The 27,008-nt window shown below is 31.1% G+C and overlaps 1 protein-coding gene across 1 annotated transcript in view; it reads right to left on the bottom strand.

The window, feature by feature from the left end:
- Positions 1-1,845: 1,845 nt before the first annotated feature.
- Positions 1,846-27,008, bottom strand: part of LOC113520604 (serine/threonine-protein kinase S6KL) — a 73,180-nt gene continuing 48,017 nt past the window's right edge. The window contains exons 8-10 of the mRNA XM_026905985.3: positions 3,473-3,567; positions 3,033-3,234; positions 1,846-2,625 (exon numbers count right to left, since the gene is read on the bottom strand). Coding sequence (XP_026761786.1) covers positions 2,515-2,625; positions 3,033-3,234; positions 3,473-3,567 — 408 coding nt within the window. The 3' untranslated portion in view covers positions 1,846-2,514. The remainder of the gene's footprint in view (positions 2,626-3,032; positions 3,235-3,472; positions 3,568-27,008) is intronic.

The following is a 27,008-nucleotide window of genomic DNA, read 5'->3' as shown; positions in this document are numbered from 1 at the left end:
CTTATTTTAGGTGCTATGTATACTTCTCCAATTATCTCAATGCAAGTAGAATGTAATTTGCCTCCTATTCTTCTTCGTTTCGAATACCTAAAACTCAAATTTCTCTTCAAAGTTTTTTCAGTTTCCAATAACCCACTCATACTCAAATTATTAAATTGCCCCATTTCTATGTTTTTGAATAAAACTATTGTCAATGATTTGAATTTACGAGATGAATATAACATCTATAGTAGTAAGATACTTCCTTGTTATAATGGCCTTTATGAGAGTAAGTTCTGTAAGATCAAAATTGTTATACGTAAAGACATAAAAGAAAAGCACGATATGTATGAGACTTTATCAGAATTTATTGACTACAGGCAGATATATACAGATGGTTCCAAAAATGCACTTAGCACTTCAGTGGCTTTTTACGATTTGTCAAATAGATTTGGTCACGGTTATAAAATTTCAACTTTGGCTAGTATTTACACAGCAGAAGCAAAAGCTATATTTTTAGCATTAGAATACATAGAAAAACAGGTACTATATTCGAAATGGATTATAATTACAGATAGTATGAGTGTTCTTATGGCATTAAAAAATAACACATTCATTTCATCATCAAACTACTTAATTCAAGAAATTCGTAATAAATATTATCATCTCTGTACTATATATGGAAAAGATATTATCTTCATCTGGACCCCTTCACATATTGGAGTGTTTGGGAATGAACAAGTAGACACTTTGGCTAAAATTATTAATTCAAGTGCTGCTCGTGTTCAAGATTTACCCCTTTGTTACTCAGATTGTAGTATTGGAATACATAAAATCGTTACAACTAAATGGGAGGAGCATTGGACTCAAATATTACAGACTAAAGGCAAATGGTACCGCAAAATTAATTGGCGTATTGGAAAACCGTGGTTCTGCAAAGGAAAGGACACAAACAGAAAATTTTACACCAATATTTGTAGATTACGAATCGGCCACGGACATTTCAACGAACACCTGCACCGAATGGGCATGATCGCTTCCCCATCATGCACATGGTGTAACTCAAATACAGCCCAATCTCTACATCACCTTTTTTTTGATTGCTCTGAATTTGTCATTCAAAGACACATTATGTTTGACGAACTTAGGATTATCTTCAAAAAACCCGAAAATATCCCGCACTCAATCCCGCTTCTCTTAAGATTTCCTTCTTGTTTCAAAGCTATTTTCACTTATATTACTACAACATTCAAGGAGCTATAAGAATACTTTTATTGAATTGCAAGACAATGATTTTTTATAATTATTTATTTTTAATTTGATAAATCCACTGGTTTAAGAAAACTCAAGAAAAGATATTTATGAAAATGTACTTACCGGATTTGACAAATGAAATATTGAAGATTATGACAATAATTGAAGCGACATTAGAAAAATAAAATTCCAGACAAATTATCTTTTTGAAGACTAGGCAGCATGGTCTCCGACCTTAGCCTGTTCCAAACGGAACAAACGTACTAAAAAAAAAAAAAATTATTAATCTATTAATGATGTTTACATTCATACAAATCATTATGTACTGTTTACCTTATTTTTTCAAATATATTCGTAATATTTTTTATATTATTTTCTATTTAACCTTACAATATAATTTCTCCCAATACTGATATAGTAAATGTACATTATGTTAATTATAGGTTTACATAATGTACATTGTCTAAAGTTAACCCTATTTACGTAGAATAGATAAAAAAGTTTACCTGTTTTTGGCGAAAGAATTATAAGGTAATTTAATAAGTAGGTAGATATATCAATTTAATTAAAATAAAACAAATAGTTTTAAAGAATTTTTAATTATTATTGTTAAAATTCCTGCCGTAAACAAAAATTGATTTGAGATTCAATTAATTACAAGTATGTACGAGTATTCTTTATACTGCCTTTACCTATTTTACCTATTTTTAATTTACATAGTTTGTGCTTTTAGCTTTAGTGAAATTCATTTTAATACCGTTTTCTATGCAAGATGCATTTAATGCAGTGCGTGCGTCCATTGCATGCCGCCTAATTTGGTAACTGTAGACTCTTTATTTATGTAACAAATTACTTTTAAAAATAATTTCAATATTTGGAATGTCTCAAAATAAATCACATGTTGCTTTTTTGTTTTATTAGATTTACATACCTACTTGTCTACATGACTTTAATAGTTAGAATATAACTTTAACTTACTTTGATACTAAATATTCGTTAAGTAGATAAAATGGCACCTATATCATATTTACTATACATATTATACTACATGATTTTTATTTTTAAGAGTGTAGTTATACCATAGTATAAGAAACAACTTCTACGACTTTTGACGACGACGAATCGATCGATCGACGTCTTTGGCGTGACCCTTTGGTTTCGGAACGCATTGCTCTATATAGACATTTTTGTTTGACAAATGGTATTACAAAAAACTCTGTCATTATGTCATAAATGGAATAGTTACACATAATATTATGTCTAAGCTATAGTTTGTACATACTATACAATTTTCACTTGATCAAATGATGCAAACATTTCTTTAACATTCTCTCCTGATGTTTCAGGAAGTTCGTCGAGTAAATGACGCTTGAAAATACTTTTAGGTGGCACCTGAAAATACAATAGCACATTAACAATTTTTTTTTTGTATAGGTATACTTTGTTCAGTATTAAATGTTATAATCTTATGTTATAATCAAATAATTAACTTCGCAAACTTTGTTGAAAGCAGAAAACTGAACAACGTTTAATGTATTAAATTAATTATAAGCGATTTCTTTCATTCAATTACACTCAAAATTATACAGTTGTGTGATTCTACTTGTTTAAATTTTCCCGCCAATAATTTGTATGGTTGCATAGAAATAAACACAAAATTAAAATTGTTTGCAGGAAAATCAAATGAGTAGGTTAGATCCCTTAGGTTCAGAGTTCGTTTGGCACCTATCTATTTAAGCCACTTATGGATTAAAGACTTAGATACCTACTTAGATTACTTTTAATAGGCAAATACAAACCTTTCTAGCTTTTACATGTTCAAAATTGAATCCCATGTAAAACGCGCTTTGTTGTAGTTGTCGTAGATTTCTCATACGGACCCGAGGATCGGTTTCTAATAAACGTAGAAGTAATCCGCGAGATGCATTCGTCAAAATCGCTGCACTCTCTGGGAGCGTACCTGGAGGTCGACATTGTGGAGACTGTTTCTCCAAATTATTTCTGAAAAATTAAATAAAGATGTTGATCAATAAAAAATTTGTTTGCTATTGTAGAAAAAAAAAAATATTACAGGCGCAATCTTTACAAGATCAGTTGTACCGCTTTTTATCTATAATATCTATTTTACTTCATGTAAATTGGTAACTGAGGTAAGTATATGTTATTGGCACAGTGTAACTTTGTTCCTTACAGTGTGTTTGAAACTGTAGTCTAACTACTAAATAAACAAACATCTCACTTTGTAATTATTAAGGATTCTTCAGGATTGTTCTCCTTCGGTTCATTTTCTGCATCAAATTCCGTTGCTCTTCGCACTACTGCAGGCGTTGGGTACTGCAATGAAACATATTAACTAATTAAGTCTAAAAACTAAACACCTAAACTACTTACTATATTCTTTAATATGGTGATGTCATGATACACGACTATTACCACTCTCTATCACATGGAGACGATCAGCAGCTTTATTGTCGTTATCAGTAGTAAATATTCAAAGTTTCAAGTTATATTAATGTTCATCATGGAAAATAATAACGTCTGGTATTTACAGAACAACAATTCAACTAGGTCTCAAAGGTACCTGCATTGGTCTAGAATGGTTGGAGATTTTATGGAACAAGTTCTGAGAAATCTAATAACAATATGACCTCCATTTTATAAGATAATAGCTTTTGTTCGCGAATTCGTATGCCTGTATTTTGGTAGCTTTGCTCCCTTAGGGGTTATTTAAAATTCCTTTCTTCACCTGTGCTATATAAAAAACCTGTCTGCAAAATTTCAAAATTCTTGATTTAGCGGTTTCGGCTGTGCGTTGATATATGGATATATATATATATATATGAATATTATTATTGTACATTTTTGTTTCTGTTGCAATAAAAAAGTCAAATAATAACTTATTACAACGATAAACATTCATTAAAATTTGGCAATTATTAAAAAATACCACTACAATAAATCAAATACTGTAGTATAATTTATGTGTAGTGCACAGAACCCATAATAGAATCATCATCATTTCAGCTATTATCCGTCTACTGTAATATAATATAAATGAATGATGAAATGAGATGATATAATATTAGGTAAAAATTATCAACTAGTAGTAAGTATCTAATACAGGATGTTATCTACGCAGACATTCGAATCTGCATGTAGATGAACAAACAAAGGAAAATTATGAAGAGATGGGTGAATTCACATTTATATACTTAAGTACAAAAATGTCTTGGCTCACAGTATAGGATAAAAGTTATGTAGATTTAAAAAAAAATAGGCACCGTAATACGGTGTATTATGCATAACAAAGTGTGAATTCAAGTGTCAAAATGTATTAAAAAAAAAAACTGAGTTCATAAACAATAAAAATAAAACATATCTGCATCACAGTTTGAGGTGTGTACTTACATTAAAATGTAACATAATTAAACTTTTATGTTCATTTCCACGATAAATTTTATTTAAGTACTTATAAAAAGCTGTAAAAATCCAACGATAGCTGCATTAAGCCGTTAATATTTAAGTATATAATTTTCTGTTATTAAATAGCGCATTAAAATCAGACGTATCAATTGTAATGCAATTGAACTCGCGTACGCACACATTTAAGCGAATAAAAAAAGCATAACGTATACTTGTATAAACCACATAAGAGCTAAGGTGATCCCGAGAAACCAGCACCCATCCCCGGGCACGGAGAGAAAAAAGATAACTTCACTTGTCCAGCTAAAAATAGGAAGCCTGTAGCCTGCCCCTTAATCGTATACCTGGAATTTACTGCGCGCCCTAATGATTGCAAGTTCATCGAGATAATGCACATTAATAAGGTGTAGATATAGAAGGAAAACAATTGGCATGGGACGGATTGAAATTATTCTCATATTTTAAATTATTGACTATGTTTTTATGAATAAATTAGACAGGACTAAGTTATCTCTAAATAACCACACAGTTTCCGCTTGCAAATTTTTAATCCGATAATTTTACACTTTTGTATAAGTCTTATATGTCCTGAGGCGAATGGGATTCACATCATCAAAATTTAATAGGTTTTTCGCGCTGATTAGTATAGTTTCATTGATGAGTTATACAAAATGAATCGTACTGTAATTTGTGTTAGTCGAGTTTTTTATTCCCCCTGGTCACAGATTTTTTAATCACATATACAGCTTAACAAAATAGACTTTGGAATAAATGAGATCGCCGCTAATATACACAGTTACCCAACGTTCTTGACATAAACTGAAGTAGATAGTTTAGTATTATTTATTGTTATTATTTAATGTTATTCATTATACCGTATTTGGTGTCCAGCCAGCGTATATCAATAGCGCAGGCGGAGTTACCATTCCATTTCATCCATTCAAAAAACCACTTTTGTTCGCTAATAAGGAATACGAACTACAAACAATATTATTATAATTTTTTATAATGCATCATTTTTTTTTTTTTTATAATAGACACCATACACTATGATGCCGAAATACAGCCATATTTAAACGAAATACGAGTGGAATAGAAGTATTTGTTTGCTTGGGTACCTTTGTCCCATACGTGTTTCAACCGTGAAGCCACTGTGCTTGCATGGCTGTGTTTCGGTTTGATGGGTGGGATATGGTTGTAAATTTACAGGGTACAGAGGCATAACACCTTATTTCTCAGGAATGGCAACGCATGGAGGGTATCATGGATGAAACAATATACTTTGTTATGTCCATGGTACTGCTCATGTCTATAGGCGACGGTTACCACTTTCCATTAGGTGGGCCGTCAGTTTGTTTACCATTCTAAATTGCATAAAAAAAACCAAGCAGACGACTTTCAAATACGAAATCTAGATATGTTTATATACTATTGTTTATATACCTACATATTAAATAATAATTAGTGCAAGCACGAGATCAATTTTATTTTGCTCCCCATTTGGCTGTCACTCAATCGGTAATTAGGAACAAAGAACCGTTAGTTGTTGCTTAGTCGAGAGTCGATCAATTCTTATCTTTATCAAATCGACCCGCGCAAGTAGGTTTAAAATTAATGTTTACGTTGCTTGTCTGGTCACGATTCGACCGCATTTGTGAATACGGAGTAGGCGCAAGATATTTGATTACCTACCTACCTAGTCGGGTTACCTAGTTTTAATCAGGTAGTATGCACTATGCACCGATTTTTAGAAATCGGACTGTGACGGACGGTCATTATTTCGATTATATTTAGTTATTCATTTTCTATTATAGATATAATAAAATTTGTACAAATGGCGAGCTTAATACCGTATGACAAAAATGTATGAGGACAGTGGTGGCGAAAATACATTACATAAAAAAAAATTAACCTATTAATATACATTAACATAATAATAAATATCGTACAGAATAATATTATAAATATATATGTATATTTATAATATTATTCTGTATTAAATACAATAATAAAAAAAAATTGTGATGATAATGAAATGGTAACCCCACCTGCGCTATCAGTATCGCTGGCGGGGCACCAATCAGTGAATGATAGATGAGGATGAAAGCAGGTCAGTTAGTATATCATGATGAAATCGACAAGAATAAACCATGATGGTTTCCAGGGGGAACCGCGTGGAAGTCGACCTAAAAGGATATTGCTAGCAAAGGGACTTTTAGAGCCCATCACTAACAGTCCTTTTCCCTCTATAATAAATATGTTGTAATATACCTATTTAACTATTTATATATGACAAAATAAGATTGTCTTAGAACTAAATAATAACCCTAACGCTAGCTTTACGCTGGCAAAGTACCAATGAGGGATAATAGATGAGAATAAAGTCAGATCAGCCATCGTGACGTAAATAAAATACTTGCAAGTAATACTTAGATAAATTTATATAAATGTAGAATAATCAGTTAATATAAAGAGGAAGCTAGATTATAATAATATCAAAAAAAAATTGCACACATCAATAATTAGGGACATTAGAACCAGATTGGAAAAATTATTTAGACCGGAACAACAATGCAAGAACATCATATAAAATTATTATAAAATATTTTAATATGACTTCAGAATCCAAAATACGAGTACACAATGGATTGAAAACTTTACCTTCTAAAAAAAAGTATAAAGTGGTTAAAATTTGCCATCTGATGATACTATCGAAAGGTAAATTTTCAACTTGTTATTTCGTATTAGATTATTTACAAATGCATTCAAACAACAAAACAAAACCAAACTGTTTATAATTACAGATAAGGCAGCTCATTTTTTCTTTGTGCAATCTGGTCATTTCTTATAACTTTTGACTTTGATCAGTAGTCTATTAAATTTTGGAGACAACAATAATTAAAATTAAATGCGAGCATTCTAAGTAATAAATAAATACTCTTTACAGTAATAACTTTTATCCGCAATTTCGTTCACTTGACCGGGATAAAAAGTAGCCTATAGTCTTCTTTATCCCATAGAGTATATGTATACTAAACGTAATAATAAGTTAAGCCGATAAGGCGCTAAAAGGTAACAAACAAACTCACTTTCGCATTTATAATATTAGTAAAAATTTATCCTTACTGATAAATTTGGTATACATGTAATATAAAAATATCCCGGCTACGCAGACAAAGTGGCGAATAAAACTAGGCTCGTAATCTATATAGTATAAAATGTACCATAAACAGTATTGTCATTATTTATCTATTAAGAGTAACTATCTCTTAAATGCTTGCAAAATGCTAATAGCACTAAACACAAATTGAACGAATAAATAAAAATCAGGGAAACTTTGTACAAAAGTCGATTGCTTGAGTATCTCTGTCCCATTCGTGTTTCAACCGTGAAGCAGTTGTGTTTGCATGGCTGTGTTTCGGTTTGAAGGGTGGGATATGGCGTGAATTTACTAGGTCCTAAGAAATGGCAACGCATGGGGGTATCATGGGCGAAACAGTGTACTCTGTTATGTCCATGGTACTGCTCATGTATATAGGCGACAGTTACCACTTTCCATCAGGTGGGCCGTCAGCTTGTTTGCCATTCTAAGTTGTATAAAAAAAACGAGAAGTAATTCGATTAATTGGTTTATCTCCGCCTTAAGAAGAAGGTACATTTATTTTTCCTCTATTTTAGTAGCGTTGGAAACACGCTATTCTGTATGACTATTAAGTACTAAATCAATAGATGTAATCAGATAAATATTTATAAAAAAGATCTACATAAGCAAAAATTTTGAGCCTCCATACCCCATACTAACTATAATAACTAGACACAGCAGTGAAGTTAACGTTTGTGTAACGAAACAAACTGTTTGATGAAAATTCACCAGACCATAAGACAATCTGCTGATGTCCAGTAGTAACACAAATAAAAACTCAATGAATTAACTGAATGTTTTTGTAATAATTTTCACGTTTTCATCAGTATGTTTTTGTTCTATTTTTAGGCAATTTAATATGTTAAACAAGCTGATGGCTTGCCTAATGGGAAGTGGTAACCGTCGCCTATAGACATGACATGAACAGTAACAGGGCATAATGAAGTATACTGTAACGCCTATGATACCCTTCATGCATTGCTATAGAATTAAGGTGTTACTCGTATGTCTCTGTATTCTATAATTTCACTATCATTTACTACCCTTCAAACCGAAACAGTCATGAAAACACAACTATTTTACATCAGAAACACGAATGGGACAAAGATACCCAAGCAGATGACTTTTATACAAAGTATCCCTCTGATGTCATATTTTTATTATCTCAACAGTATGGGAAACTACATTATTTGTAGTTTTTTGACCCACGTATCTTTGGGAATAATATTATTAATAGAACATATTCCTTTAAAAAGAAGAATGTATGATGGTATAATACTGATATCCGTATCATACGATACGTACCATAAGATGAATAGAAAACTTTTCCTTTCTTTTTTTTTCAAAATAATAAAATTGGTTCGTATTTTGTTTTTCAACATTCTTAATTGGCACAGAATTTTGAGAACGTTACGTGATGTCTTCGATAATTCTATAAACCGATTTTGATAATTCTTTTTAAAGGTTTTATTCGCGTGTTGGTCTATTATACGTTTTGTTACGATTGACGTGAAAACACCATAACTACATTGCAGTTATAATGACAACAGTCATCAAAACACCTCAGCTTACCCCGTTTGAGGTTATAGTCATGAGAATATTTAAGTATAAAATAGTCATAACAATAACAAATTTATTTTCTTCTGCCTGCTTCGAAAGTTTTTAATCATTCTACAATTATTGGAAAATGATTATTATATTTTTGTAACATTATTTTATATGTAACTTACAAGTGCAATAAATAATATATACATTTATAAATATTAAATATTTATCTAAAGGGACTAAATGAAATAGATATTATAATTAATTAATACCATTTACTTCTACTATAATTTATACAAAGAATTTGAAGCGGATAGCTGTTAAAATCAACATAAGTTTTAATAACAATAAATTAAATAACTTGTTTTAGCAAATACTATGAACATGTGTCACATATTTTAATCAGGGACAGCAATTAATTTAAGACTTTTATTGGAAATATTTTTATAGGGTTCTGTATTTTAATAGTAGAGTTAAAAATGAGTTAAGTATGCTCACGACAGTGGCGTAACAATAGGGTGGCAGGGCTGGCAGAATACCACGGGCCCCCGACCCAAAAGTGCCCCGGCTCAAGAGCCCGCGACCTCAGATTTTTTTTGCATTGTACCTGAGTACTTTATTTTACGTGAAAAGTATTTTTTTTTTACTGATAGGGCCCAATCAAAAGAATTTGCCACAGGCCCCAAATAGTATAGTTACGACACTGGCTCACGACTACAATTCCAATCAGAGGTTATGTTGATTCTGTGTGAAAATTAACTTATGGTATCATCTTTTTTTTAGTGGTTGTTAATGGAATGGTAATCTCGCCTGTGTAAATGGTATATGCTCGGAAGGCACCAGTGAGAGATGATAGGTAAGAATAAAAAAACAGATCAGTTAGCCCATCATAATGAATACATCTAGAATTTAGCACGATGGTTTCCAGGGGGAACCACGTGGAGGTCGACTTAACAGAATATGTTGCTAGCAATGGGACTGGTAGCCCTGGAACTGGGAGCAGTATATCTAAAATTATATAATACAAACTGTTCATATCAACAGATTTCACTATCATCACTTTTCCTCCTAAGGAGGAACATTCCGTTGGTAGGGACCAGTGGAACTGTCTAACAATTCTCTATCAAGTAAACTAAGATTTTCCTATGGTAGGAGTTTTGTCTATGATTCAAAATCCGTACTAATGTTATAAATTAATGTGAAAGTAATTCTGGCGGTCTGTTTGTTAACTTTTTGCGCCTAAACCACTAGACAAATTTTTATGAATTTTAATATAGAGATAAATTCGTCTTTAGAGAAAGATATAAGCTAATTTATGCCGCAAAAATAAAGCAAAGAAGAAGATAAAATAGAGGATGAAAATGAGGAATCCATCATTTCTAAAATAGGCAATATAAAATTCAGTTCCACGTAAATGAAGTCGCCTGTATCGACTAGTTAAAAACTTAAATCAGTTTACATATCTTGTTTAAAACAGTGACATTCAATCTTAAAAACTTTTTTCGTGATCCATAAACCTACCTGTTTAAAATTTTTATTAAACACGATAAAATATTTTTAAATAATTTAAAATGATTTTTTAACGTTTTCACCGTGTTGTTACGGAATAGAATAGGCCACCCTTGCCTTTTCTGTGGGTGTCGTAAGAGGCGACTAAGGGAACCTAATGGTAGAGGCATGGGCAGCAACGTCCTCTTAAAATATCTCTAAAAACCTCACTGAGGTTGTCAACCCGCTTGCCAAGCGTGGCAACTATTGGCAAAACTCGCCTTATAGGGAAGGCTTATGTTCAACAGTGGACGGTTAAAATAATTAACTTTACAAAAAAATTACGTCTATGAGTTTTTTTTTTTTCAATTTTTAACAGTGCTGTTGTTTCTGAGCCAAGTTTAGTATAGCTTGTTATAGCAGAATAGTGCTAAATAATTTTAATTAGATAATAAAAACCTATTTATTACATTTCTAGGTTTAACCCAAGTCATTAGTGATGACCGCTATCACCTAGATAAAGCCCCCAAAATATGAAGTCGGTTGGTATAACGGTGAATTAGAAATGAGACGGGATACCAGTTTTGTCATCTTACTATACAAACATATTTGTCAGCTGTCACCACTTGTATGTACCTACCTGTATATGCAGTTATATACGTGTATTATAAATTCAAGTAGCGGGTTTTGTGTGCTTAAAACTTGTGAAACAGATATGTGGTGGGAATAGTACTGGTTGTTAACATTTTGTTGATATATCGTCATACTTACTACTAGATAATCTTTACTAATAATATTATAAAGGTGAAAGTAAGTACGTATATTACCTCTTGCCACCTCAATAGCTCAATAATTGTATTTATTTATAATTAAAAAAAATGCTTCGATTAAAATATTGAGTTAGTCCGTTGTGATCTTGAGTGGGTGGATATTTTCTGTCAAATGTTATTGTAGAAAGTTATAACTCTATTATTTTATTTTTTATATTATCATCATATCCCCTATAACGAGGATAATGCCAGTAGTTGCCACGCTTGGCAGGCGGTTTAGTAAACGCAGTTAGGCTTTAGTGATAATTCCATCAACTAGTACTATAACAACTATTGCAAATGATTCATTATAATTATAAACTACATATTTTAAATGTTATGATCTGATACTGCTTAGTAATTTGTATTCACACAAAAACATTATTTATATAATTTTTTTTTATAAAAGCAACAGCTTAGTTTCATGTCCGTGTTTCCTGACTGAAATTTTATTCCGAATGGGCGGTAATGAAAAAAATGGCTACAAATAGCTTAAATATGTTTATTTGAAGAAGAATATTTCTTTCCTTCTTTTCAAATTGACGCTACAGCCCATTCATCGACCATTAAGTTCCCTTAGGTCTTCTTTCAACACCCACGGAAAAGAAAGTAATGGACTATTCTATGCCGGGACCACACGGCATTTTTTATATATTGTTTATTAATTATAACTACGCTTTTAAATTGAATAAATAAATAAATAATTGAGTGCGCCTCATTTTCGATAGCGGGTCCAATTTCCGCACAGTACAAACATTCATAAGCATGTCCGAGTTATTTAGGTATTTTCTGCAGTTTGTGTATATCTACAGTCACAGAGTAGTCTATTCTCACAGCTAGTAAGTTTACAAAACTAAACATTAGAAAACCATATATCATTTGCAAAAATAATCAACATAAATTTTGTGTTGGTGAAAATATGGCGTAACATTCATACGACAAAAAATACAGGTAAATTGAAATCGTCCTTCTTTATGAAGTCGCTTAAAATAAAATAAAAATCTAGCTATTAAAATTCCGTTATAAGATTTATTAATAGATAATAAAATTGCAATGTTATTACCTTAATATAAATAGATAAACATTAAAAAAGGTTGCATCTTCTCGCACAACTAACCTTGTTAAATGTAGCCAAAAAAAAAGGTAAAAAAAATGCTTTTTGTTGTATTAATAAAGTCGATCTATGAATGATAAGGTCGTCTTTTATTTATCAAATGTAACTTCCTTAATCGATAATCAATAATAATTACAGTAATTGTTAATACACATAATTAAAGGTTGTGCCTGATAAAAAATGACTTCAATTGTGACAGAATCAGTTATTTTGGCCTAAAAATTAAACTACAGAACTGATTTTGATAAAATTTCTATGGGATCAATCTGTAAGTATATCTTTTCAAATAAAAAATAATTTTACAAATCGGTTTACAACTAACAAAGTTATGAGGTAACAAATATAAAAGAATACAATCGAATTGAGAAACTGCTTTTTAAAATCGGTTGGTAAATACCCAAATATTAAGTAATTGTAATACACTTTACATAGTTATATAATTAAAATTTGTGAATAGGAAAAGTATTATATAATTTTTAATAAAAAGAGCAATAAATTAAACATTATAAAAAGGAATTCTTATTACCTGACCTTGCAGTTTTAATAATGACCAAAATGATTCGATTTTAAGAATGATATAGAAATGTTTATTAACAAGATATTAGTAGCGTAATGTTAGGAAACTAGAAGATTAAAAAAGTTTTATAATTTTTTTTATTTTAAATTATTGTGTGCAAAAATAAAAGATTAGATTTTGATAAAACACGGATTATAATATTTAATACCTATTAATATAACGTATTTAGCATATTGTAAAAAAGATTAATGCATCAATGATCACACAGAAAGATCACGAACATATCAATGATTCAATTGACACATTCAATTCCAATACAATTACTATAATGTGGATCGCAGAATCGCATTTCCTTGCAGTAACATAGAATACGTTCAAAATTAAGAATAATATTCAAGATATTTTTTTAATAAACCTTATAAAAAATATTGTTTTTTTTTTTAAGTAAAAAGATATATACTCAAGAATTATAATCCCAAATGAGGTAGTCTGTGGTTTAAGTTTTTATTTTATTTTTTGCTGTTTGGCATAATCAATAGGTATCTTTGAACCCAAGAAAATCTTACATATTTATATATAGCAATCCAATAATTTTTTTATAATAATTAAATTAATTAGGTTAGGTTAAATGTCATTGGAGAAATTGTTTTTTTTTCTGTAAACTAGCAACCAACTGGTCACAAACAGATAAAGTTCCTCATGATTGTTTTCTGATAAAAAATATATTATTATTTATATTTATTACATTACATACATCTTATTTGCTTTGTAATTATATGTAGTTGTTTAAACTAATAACTAGAAGCTTATCTCTCGTCTGAGAAATACATGAGCATATTTCTACACCGTTGTGTGGACACACAACACTCTACACATGTAAAGTAGATAGAATCTAATGAACATTATTTATTTGTTTCTTCACAACGGCTGCTTGACATTTAGAAATGCCAATATAAAGGTTTTTATTATACTATCGTTTTTAAAGTACTTTCATTATTTTTTTTTATTTTAGTGTTTCCATTCTGTAAGATTGTATTGTGAATTATATTTACCAAATCAGCTAACAAGTCTTCTGATTTTAACGTTGATCTATTAATTTCTATCAGAAGAAGGGAAAGCTCTATACTATTTACTTAAAAAAAATTAACTAAATTCTTCCGATTATTATTTCAATAAATAAATATGAGAATTTTATATAAAATTAAACTAGGAACTTAGCTGTATTTCAAAAAGTGTCATAATACTATTAACATTTAATATAGTTAAAATATTTAATTTACCTTTTTTCTGAGTCCTACTAATGATACTTATTAACTAATTATACAGTCCTATAGACTGTATGTTTGGACAAAATTTCTATCAGTCAACAATTTTTATATAAGTAGGTAATTTGAACATGAGTTTGCAGAAATGTGATTTAGGATAATTTACAATTAATCTGAATCAAGGAATACGTTAGAATAGAAAATGACATATTGGATGAAATACTCGTACTATAATCGCTCAATTGAATGGCGTTGGAGTAAAATATATGTATTATTGTGTTTGGTAATAATTAGAATTTTTCTAAAAATCACAATTTCCGAAATGATCCGAATGCATCTATTGATGTAATCAGTTTTTTTTTTGTTCTTCATTACTTTTATACTATTTAAAAGCAAAAGTCATTTATAAAAGGGATTACTGCCATATTATTTGTTGTTTATGTTGTAGAAACACACAGGCTTTATTAAAGTAAATTGCATATGCATTTGTAGTTGGTGTTTTCTTGGTACGAATATTTTTTGTATAAAAATCAATCTTTATCATCAAAATCAAATAAAGGCTCTTTTTTAAGCGGCGTCGCATGTCCATTTCGCGGTTATTGCTCGGGCGCAAGTCTCGGGAGATGATTGCCGTGGTGATGGATGACGCGGAGATCGTTCACCTCGACGCGTTTGCACAACCGGACTTGCAGACCCCTGCTAGGCTTATTCTTTTATCTTATAAAGTAGAAATGTTCAGCATACAGATTTGGCGCCAAACATGACGTTGTCATCTGTCAAATTTGATGGAGCAAGTCAAAATAATAACGTTAGATGTTGAATTTCAGTATTAGAAGAGTATATATACCTATTTATATAAGAGTAAGGACTTTATTTATATATTAATATATTAATAAAAAATTAACATGTAAGTATCTAGTTGTTATTATTGTTGGTATCTAGTTGTTGTTATTGTTGGTATCTAGGTACTATGTGAGTTTCATTAACTATGATTTTGACCAAATTATGTGAGTGTCATAAGAGGCAACTAAGGGATGGCGAGGAATGAGCAGCAGCGTCCCTCTTAAAATATCTTCAAAGCCCAACTGTGGTGTTACCAATCCGGCATGCCAAGTGTGGCAACTATTGCCATAACGCCCCTATGGGGAGGCTTATTTTCAGCAATGAGCAGTTAAAGGCTGATATGATGATGACGATGATGATAATGATGAAATACACGTACTTAACTGTAACTAAGATTCCATTCGCTATTAACATTATTTCAGATGTAATGAGTAAGAGCTGTTGTTACCGTTGTCAATCTAGCTTCGCTCGGAAGCGCAAAAATGTTCTCTTATATTCGTGAACCGACCACACTGTTTTAAGATCTAAACATGTTTTTGTTTAATAGGTAAGAATGGAATGGTAACCCTGCCTGCGCTATCGCTATATGCTGGCGGAACACCAGTAAGAGTTGATCAGTTGAACCATCGTGACGTTATACACAAGAATTAACCACGATGGTAAATGGTCTAAGAAAAATCCCGTGGAGCTCAACCTGATAGGATATATTGTTAGCTGTTAGGCTCCACTACTAATAATACTTTTTCCCTCATTTAAACATATTAGAAAGCCTCGGCTACGTATTTTAGGATTTATATGGGCGGCCACTTCTTCAACCTTAGTCAAAACAGCCCAGCATAGAGAACTATCTGCACTAATTCACTATTAATATATAATGCACTATTAATATATAATGCACTATTTCGATTTTTGTTTAATCTAGATTTAGCAGATGTTTTAAAGATTATACTTTTAGCACGGTAAATTTTTGATATAATATCTAATTTAAATAAAAGCAACACTGAGACCATACGTCTGATTTTAAGACTTTAGATACCGTGTGATAGTCTACTAGCTTTAAAATAACACTACCACATATATATATTTTTCTTATAAGTGAAAATCACTACATTGTATAAAACAGAGTCACTGTCGCTGTCTATCCGCCCCTATGTATGCTGAAATCTTTAAAACTACGCATCGGATTTTGAAGCGTTTTTTTTAATAGATAGAGTAATTCAATAGGAAGGTTTATATGTATTGCATAGTAGAGGAACACTGAAATTTTAGAGGTTTCTAATGTAATGTCGTAATGTAATGGGAGGGAGGGCGGCGGCGCTATTTAGTATCAGCATTGCACCCGTGCGAAGCCGGGGCGGGTCGCTAGTAAGGCATAAATTTTAAAATTTACTATAATAAAAAATATCCCAGTTTTAAAAGTGCATTTAAATTAAAAATATAAATAATTCAAGATGTCTCAAGCATGTAATAATAGTCAAGCTGACGTGTGAATGACAACTGTAGTGAATCATGTTCTAAGATCTAAAGGTATAAGAATTAATAATCTATTCTTAGACAAACGACCACCCATGAAATAGAGACTAACAAAAGAAATAGAATTATGTTTTTCCAAACTTTGCTACAATATGTAACTGGGACAATAAAATATATCACAAATAAAAAAAATCGAGTTCTTAGACTTATCTTGTGTATCTATTATTCTTCTTATATCACTACAGTTAACCATATACTTCGATCTATTTATACAGATAAATATGTAAACTAAGTATCTACATTGTTTACCAATACCACAGCATAAAAACAACAGCGAGTTTTTTAAACCGTGTTAATGCCTATTAAATAAAACAAATTACAAATAATTCATAACTTATGCATAGTTACATTCTTTATATTTCTTGAATGCATTTGACGGATATAACATAACGTCAACTGTGTCCATCTGACCTTGGTACATGGAAAGTTTATGAATGATTCTTTGCTCCAACCTTCAGATCAATCACAAACGTTCGAAGATCACTTTTATATGAAAGTGTCGTAATTTGAACACAATGACAGTTAATTAAAAAGCTATTTAACGTATGTTGCGTGTCTGATTGTATAATAACGGGTGTATTTCGTTACTATTGTCTCGTCTTGGCCTTGGCTTGTTCGTTGTATGTGATGTGTGATAGATGCCCATTGCCTGCACAAACTTACATTGTGCAATTTTTGATTAAGTTCATTTTCATCAATTTTCAAATTCAGCCTATATGTTCTCATAAATTGTTATGTATGATATATACCTTGTATTCAATATTGCAGAATATACATACCTATTAATTTCTAAAATAAAAACTACATTGTGTTACTTTTTGAAGAGGATTATTATTATTTAGTTATACATATAAAATTATGATAATTATGATAATAGAAAAGCAAACTTCAATTTTAATATTATAAAATTTTTTTATACAACTTAGAATGGCAAACAAGCTGACGGCCCACCTGATGGAAAGTGGTAACCGTCGCCTATAGACATGTGCAGTACCATGGACATAACAGATTATACTGTTCCGTCCATGATACCCCCCATGCGTTGCCATTCCTGAGGACTTAGGTGTTATTCCTCTGTACCCTGTAAATTCACGCCATATCCCACCCTTCAAATCGAAACACAGCCATGCAAACACGACTGCTTCACGGCAGAAACACGAATGGGACAGATCCCTCTGGTTCCGGTTAATATTATTTTTCATATATAATTAATATATTAATTTCATTTAATAGAATATAATAAGATAATAGAATAATCATACAAATTATATCGACGTCTATCTCATAATAAATCTCTGAGTACACCCTAAATACACCCAAAATAAAATATACTTAAATAAAATTAATAAGGGATACACTATAAATGTATATCGATTATTAATTTTGTTGAACTTTTTAGGTAATCGTGTGGTTGCGGCATAGAATGGGCCACCCTCCTTTCTCATGAGTGTCGTAAGAGGCAACTAAAGGAACTTAACAATCGAGGGATGAGCAGCAGCGTCCCTCTTAGAACATCACCGAAGTCCAACAACGGTTGCCAATCCGGCCAAGCGTACACACTACTAAAGCCCCCCATTAGGGGCACGCCTACGTTCAGCAGTGGACAGTTAACGGCTGACTTGATAATTTTACAAATATAATAAAATTGTAACTTGACGATATCTGTACATAGAAGATTTAAGAAAAATTATTATGATATATCTTAATAGGACTAGGAGATGTCGAAACTTAAATTTTTAAAGAAATTGTATGTTTATATGTTTGTTCTAGCATCACGCAATAAACTACTGTACCAAATTAGATGCGATTTTCATTGTTGTGTTCATGAAGGTCTAATATCTGTTGTATGTTTCATCTTGATTTAAAAGTGGTCTATTTAAATGGTTTTCCTACTTTGAAATCCACGCGTACAAAGTAGCGGCCGAAAAGCTAGTTTATTATAAAATTAACATATAAATTAATATAAATGATAAAATATGTCGGAACTCGTTTATCTCTGTCTACCTCGATGATCCAGTGTGATAGTATGAAGATCACAAATGAAGAATGACGATAGATGTTAATTATTCAGAAATATCTATGGTGAAGATATGATCTGTCTCCCATTCATAAATTTATTATTAACCACGGTCTTTTTATAGCCACTGAAGTACGTAATTATAGCAGATAGCTATGTAAATATCGATAAATAACTTGAATCACCGTTGCGGGCTTGAGCCGGGAGAAATGCGGTAAAACTTGAACTCCTAAAGAGAACTTACTTAATACGACATATTTTGTTCATAAAATTATTATTTATACTTTATTGCATAATTTAAAAGTAATAAATAATACCGTAAATAATTTAGGGTGAAGTGATAAATAAAGCAAGTCTTATGGTAATAAAATCTTTAAAATTCCTCCTAAACTCTTTTCAAAGATTTTTTAAATTATTATTATTTGATATTTAATACGTATTCCGAATCATTACGAAAATATTCTATATTTAACAGAAACTTAGTTCTATAAAATATTAATCGCCTTATTTTTATCAGAAAGGCAAAAATCCACTCAATCAGTAGCATTAAAAATGTTTTTATGCATCTATTGATTTTATTAGACCCCTCATATTATTTTTTCTTAAATATTTCCCATGTCATCTTCTTTCATCTGTCATTACAGATATCACCTTAGTTGCAATTTTATTATAATAGTAAGAAGTAAGATTAGATACTTCTAATTATATAAATAAATGAAAAACAAAATAGCAAACTAGTCATTAGACGGTGAATTTGTATAACTGCCAGTATTTTCTACGTTTTCATATTCATCACACGATTGAAAATTTAAGTTATGTTCAATTTTCAATGTCACGATGTTGGACAGGATCGAAGTCCTCAAAATACTCTTTTAATAAAAAGTGTACTGTCAGTAGTTTTAAAAAATATTAATAGAACACACAAACATACTTGTATTACAGCTAAAATATATATATATATAGTCGAATGCTGTAACACTAATTAAACCATTTGAATATGATGGCGCCATATGCATAACAAAGACTGCCAATGACTTATGTGAGATTTAACACAATTTGCGTCATGGAAACATACTTCTTAACTAAAGAAACTCTAATATAGTACACGTGAAAACAAAATTTCCACATGAGACGCGAATTTCAAAGAAAAATATAATTGCAGATATTTTTCATGTTGAAAACGTATTGCCATATTATGTATAGGTAACGTATTGTAGGGTATGGTTAATTAACATTTGTTTTCTTGAAGTGCGACGACCCTAGCGGTTAAATGATGACTTTCCATACAAGGTTTGCGGTTTGGGTTCTTGATTTGGCAGAAATGTTTATGTCATAGTACATTGCTATATATGTACTCATAGTAAACACATAACATCAGCGTCATTGTTGTGTTATTGGAATAATATTATTTATCGAAATTTAATTTTATTTAGTACAAAGTGTTAGAAAGCCAATTTTATCACACAGGTTCTTCATTATCATGATCGTTTCAACTGCTAACTGTCCATTGCTGATCATAGGCCTCCCCAATAAATCGCCATAAGAAACGGTCCAGAGCCACCTGCATCGACTGATTCCCTGCAATGCATTTAAGGCCATCACTCCGTCTAGTGGGTTTCCTTCCAAGTAGTACTCTTATAATCGGTTTATATGATTTCAATTTAAGATCTGACGATACGTATCAGCGTTCGAGTGAGGATACTCTTCTGAAATTGCTTTTGGCTACAACATAATATCAGTATTTTTTTTTCTTTTAAGGGCAAAGCAATAAACTGCATTGTCACCATTTTGTGTTACTGTGGCACACTCATCAAATGAAAAATTATGTTACTTCTTTTATTTTTAATTTCCTTATGTCTTTTTTTATACGTATTTTTTTATTTCTTTTTATTTATGTATATCTATCTATATCTGTTGTTATTTGTTTGCTGTAAGTAATGCAAATGAATTATATATCTATCTAACAGGACTCTATGCGACCATTTATTTTGTTTTTGGAATTTGTATAGATTGTATATATACATGTGGTCAATCTAAATCTAAACCTAAACTGTATCTAGAACATTAGAATTTTGCATACAGATTTCTAGGTAACTTAGGCGTCCACTATAAAATACTTCTCTACAAACACTGTCTGAAACAGGAGATAGCGGCTTCGAATTACTCTTGTGGAACCACAGGATTTCTCTCTAGTTTGTTTTTTTTTTTTAGTATAAAAAGCCCTACTATCAGGTCTTTTTGTATTTAACTTCTTATTGAACTTCGTGTTCATTGAATATGACAGCGCACAAGTTATTCATGCATAATTCAATATCTAAAACGTGTCTCTGCGATTATTGTAGACGTTAAGGGCGCTTTACATCTAGTTCAATTAAGAACTGCGTGAATCATTTGGATGCTCCAAGGATGTTGCTAATAGAGTTATTATTGAACTAATCTTGATTTGTGGCTTTGTACACATGAACATAATAAATATATCTAGAATAAATAGTATTCTAAATATTAACACATTAAATTTTTTAAGGAAAAATATAAACTGATTAGATTTTAACCGTGACTTCGTCCGCGTAACCAAGATTTTTTTTTGATGGGTGAAAATGGTATGGTAACCCCGCCTGCGCTAATGGGATACGCTGGCGGGACACCAGTGAAGGGTGATCGATGAGGATGAAAACAGGCCAGTTAGCCCATCATGATGAATTCATCAGGAATTAATCATGATAGTTTCCAGGGGGAACCGCGAGGACGTCGACCTGGTTGGATATATTGCTAGCAATGGGAACCAAGATATATTGATCGACCGAAATGAATTAGTAGCCTATATTCTTCCTCTTTTCAAATAGTACGTGTGCACCAAATTTTTCATGACGACTGGTTAAGCCGTTGAGACGCCATCAAGTAATAAATGAACAGGTAATAAACAAACTCACTGTAACATTTATAATATTAGTAAAGATATGACAATTTAGGACGTGGACATTATGTGGAGTCATTCAAATTAGTTCAGCCATTTAAAAATAATTGACTAATATCTTTACATTCATAATATTAGCGAGAATAAATACAATATATATATACGTAGGTATTTTAGAAAATTTTCTTTAAAATACCAAAATTAAAGCAATGCAATTTGTATGGGCATCAGATATTTTTTTCAGACATCATCAGTGACGTGGGAATATGGTGAAAATGTTCATTCGTTCTATAATGTATAAATGCAAAATGTTTATAATTCCAATAAATAATTTCAACTCTATCTGTTTGCAAGCAGCTATCTACACGGCTAAAATATATTCCTGATAGTAATAATAAAATTAAATAATTAACGGTTTCATGACGCTAACGTTATCCCATTCAGTTTCTAGAATGCTGAATTTTGCCACGGTTTTCATTAAAATCTTATTAAAAATATGTCAAAATTATAATTTATTTTGAACAATTCGAATTACTTTATGCAATTTTCTTTATAATGCTTAATAAACTAATGAAAATTGGTAACAGGCGACGGTTACTAATTTTCATCAGTAGGACCGTCAGCTTTTTTACCGTTTTAATTATCAAAAAAAAAATGAAATAAAAGTATTTTGATAAAATCTCTTTCAATTCTGACAAAATTATTTATATGGTAGTACACATATATACTCGTACATATTGTAATTATAAATAAACATAGTTGCAATTGACTTTATCTTCAAAATAAGATTTTGTTACACAAAAAAGAGCATCGATTTCAATTGTGACAAAACGAGATATTTATATTAAAAAACACTGAACCGATTTTGATAAAACTTCTATACGACCAATCTGAAAGTTTATTTTTGAGATAAAAAGAAACAAATAAGTTTTTTTATACTACTATGGTGGCAAACAAGCATATGACTTGTCTGATGGTAAACGGGGGTTTTTTTTCAATGGGTGAAAATGGAATGGTAACCCCGCCAGCGCTAACGGGATACGCTGGCGGAGCACCAGTGAAGGGTGATAGATGAGAATGGAAACAGGCCAGTTAGCCCATCATGATGAATTCATCAGGAATTTACCATGATAGTATCCAGGGAGAACCGCGAGGAGGTCGACCTGGTTGGGTATATTGCTAGCAATAGGATTCTCAGTCTCTATTACTAACAATCCCTTTCCCCCCGGTAAACGGGGTTACCGTAGCCCATGAACGCCTGTAACACCAGGGGCGTCACGCACACGTTTTATAAATGATGGAGTTATGAGGCAATAAATATGAAAAATACAACCGAAACGAGAATCTCTTTCTTTTTTAAATCAATTAAAAAGTTTCAGCAGTATAGTTTTTTCTTGGGTAGAAGTAACATATAGTTGTATAGGTATGGTTCCGATAAATTGATATGGGCGGCGGGATGCCTGTAATGATGTACACAGCTCGCTTTGTTTGGGGTACAATGAAAGCGGTATAGAGGTGAAGCGATCGCATACTTGTTATATACCTACCTAATATCTATAAGACGAAAGTGTGCGGAGATAATTATCAGCAAGCTGCTGGCGGTACCGTCGGGTTAAGATGGCCGGTCAACGGCCTTGACATTGTATTTGTTATGTATGTTTACGTGTGATAGGTACGTATTTTTAGCGCAGTAGATTTTTAATGTGTGGAAATGAAATATTAACTACGCCTGCGCCATCGGAAATATTAACTACACTGGCGGAATACCATTAAAAGATTATAGGTGAGATTAAAGCAGGTCAGTTGACTCTTCATGATGAATTTTACAATTTACAAAGGACACCATGTGGTCAACCATCCAACTCCATTACCAACAATTCCTTTTCCCTCTATTGTAGCAATTAAGTCTAGACGAAAATCTATCAAAAGTTACATACAACAAAAGTTAAAACAATAATTTTTACGTGCCCTCCGAGAAAGAGATAAAGGATAGCTCTTGCACTGAATTCTCTTTGCCTACCCAATAAGAGACCTGGCGTGAAGATAATTTTATCTTCAGATCAGCTCATTTGTTTTTGTACTTAATTTTTTTTGCCTATATCAAAACAAGAACCGTACCTAAATTATGACAACCTATATGGGTGGAGGAGGTTTATGATCAAAAAGAAATTAAGAAGTTTTCTTCAGGGTCGGCAACGCGTAATGCCTCTGGTATTGCTGCAGGCATTCATAGGCTACAGTAACCTTTTACCGTCATTTCAGTGGTATAAAAAAATGATCAAAACTGGTCAAACAGAAACGATGATAATGGTAAATTTGATTGAATGATTTCTTTTTTTCGAAAACTGTTAGTTAAATAGTGATCCAATGAGTTTGATATCTTTAACACTTAGACAGAGAATGCTGTACTGCATCTATAATTTAACAAATATCTGTCTGTTAAATATTTCGAATTTATTAAATCTTTAAAAATTATCGAGATAACTATACATTTTAAATATAGTAAAATGATTACACAATTATTCATCATTAAATTTATTTTTGTTTAACAACGGAGGTCACTTGAATTATGCATTTTAAATACTTGAAGATTAATTTTAAACATTTCCTGGTGTGCACATTAATTCTAACAATATGTTTAATCTGCTTATCTCTAAAATTATAATCGAGCATAATGATGCTTGATTATGAAATACAATAATAATAACTGGATGATGATTTTCCTAATAATGCATTTTTAATTTTAAATTTAATTGTGACTTATATAAAGTGCAGACTTATTCCTTCAGAACTGCACTATTAAGGTTATTGTATTTTTTTTATTTGCCTATCTATGTATTATTTTATGATATTTTTTATACGAAATATTATGACTTCATTATCCAAAAATTCTTTTATAACATTATACACCTAGTAAATATATTATATACTTTGTAAATATTGAAAAAGTAATTATTCATTGTTTATTTATTACAATATTTATTTATTAATTAGCTTTTAAATATGACTTCGCCCGTATGACCAAGCTATGTTTTCTGTCTGTGATATAGCCTATATCTGTCTCCATCCCGTAGTACGTGTATAGTAAATTATGGTAAAAAGACTATATTATTGGAAGGGGTTCTGCTGTATAATAAATTACTAAATGATTTAAATGAATGCAATAACATAGCTGTGTATAAACGTTAAAAAATTGTGTATAGTAGGTACATATATAGCTTTAACATCAGGGATAGACGAGATAATGTAATAATTAGTTTAATAACTACCTATATTAATTATGCATTTTAAGTGAACATTATATCTTTATGAGAAATTAAATTCATAAACCTACATTTCATAGTGATTCGTTAAGCCATTAAGGTGCTATAAGGTAACAAACAAACATACTTTCACATCTATAATATTAATAAGGACTATGATGGTTCATAACACAAGGTATCCTAGTTTAATGATCATATGATTGTGTTATTGTGTACTTATTATTGTAATTATTCTTTAGTCGATCAGTTTTTAATATAGAAGAATCAGTAAATGCAATTAATTCTACTTTTCATTCGACTTCAAAAAGGAATTTCTCAATTAGGTTGTGTTTTTTTTTATGTTTATTACCTCATAACTCTATCAGTTAAATCGATTTGAAACATTATTTTTTTAACGAAAGTATACATACAGTTACAGATTAGCCCCATAGAAATTTTATCAAAATCGGTTAAGTAGTTCAATTTTTAACTCAAAATACCAGTTTTTACGCAATTGAAGTCGATTTTGTGGAACATGATCTTTAATTATTATTATATAAAAATATGTACATATCTACTTTAGCTATTGTTATAAATATTAATAGTAGAGTAAGAGATATTTGGGATTTTGTCCTCAGGATGTTTATTAGCCGGTATCTATCTGATAAAAAGAACAAGATAATCATCTTACAGAACTTTAAATGAATTCTAAATGTAATGTCAAAATTCAGGCAGTAACTTTTGTTATCTACTCACAAATTAGGTATATTTAAAAACAACAAAACAATTGTTATTAGATATGTTCAGAATATATTACTTCTGAGTTAACGTCTTAATGTTAACTGAGAAGTAAATCATATTAAGAACCATATTCATATCAAGACTTGATCATGGTTCTGGGAAGTATGAGAGTTGTGTAAATGTGTGAACAAAAAAATTGTGTTAAATAAAATCCATAAAGGTAACTGTCAATGTCGAATGAGTATAAATAAATTAATCAATAAGTAAATATATATTTGTAACAACAGCTCTGATAGTTTAACAATCGGCAGATCAGACAGTCGGCATTAAATGAGCCACCCCTTCCTTTCCCGTGCGTCTCGTAGGAGGCGACTAAAAGGAGCTTAATGGACGGGGGATGGGCAGTAGAGTCTCTCTTTAAACATCTCCAAAGCCTGGTTGGGTTGTCAACTCGCCTGTTAAGCGTAGCAACTATTAGCAAAATCTCCTTATAGGGGAGACCGATATTCAGTACTGAACAATTAATGGCCGATATGATGGTGATGATGAACAGCTCTGATACAAAACCTACCATGGAATTAATCTAAATTATAGAACCGTTAAAACACGAAAGAAACTATCAAATATGACTCAATTTTGTTTGTTTAGTCAGAATCTTCGTGGGAAGATTAACATTGAACGAAAATTCACTGTTCTACTTCAGATACGATTTTGTTATGAATATGTTTTTTTTTTTTTTTTAATATAAAGTTCAGAATTTTTAAAACTATCGACCCCCAAATATGTCTATGCATGAGGGATGTCATGGTCGGCACTCTGAAATATTCCGTAGGGAGCAAGTTCTTGAACTTCATCTCCACAAAAGAAGGATGGAAACAGCTTTGACAACTTATTAATTTACTAATTATTGTCAGCAACTCAGTTCTCAGTAATAATAATTAAACAACTGAGTAAATTAGCAAACACCATGACTAAAGTAAATAGGGAATATTCGGATACAAAACTATATTTGTTTTTTGCTGGAAATAATTCTAACGATGCGGAAATAACCTTCCTGTTATTACATATCGTTAGTCCAACGAACGATTAAGTTTAATACGTGCGGTTCTCCCAAGTAGCAACCAACTGGTCTGGTTAAGTTTGTATTTGCATCTAGTTAAGCCGACGAGACAGTTATTTTTA

This window comes from Galleria mellonella, unplaced genomic scaffold (genome assembly GCF_026898425.1).
Source record: "Galleria mellonella isolate WM207_F2 unplaced genomic scaffold, CSIRO_AGI_GalMel_v1 utg36, whole genome shotgun sequence".
In the NCBI taxonomy this organism is placed as follows: Eukaryota; Metazoa; Arthropoda; class Insecta; order Lepidoptera; family Pyralidae; genus Galleria; species Galleria mellonella.
The sequence above is the reverse complement of the archived record's forward strand: the minus strand, read 5'-3'. Positions and strand labels throughout refer to the sequence as shown.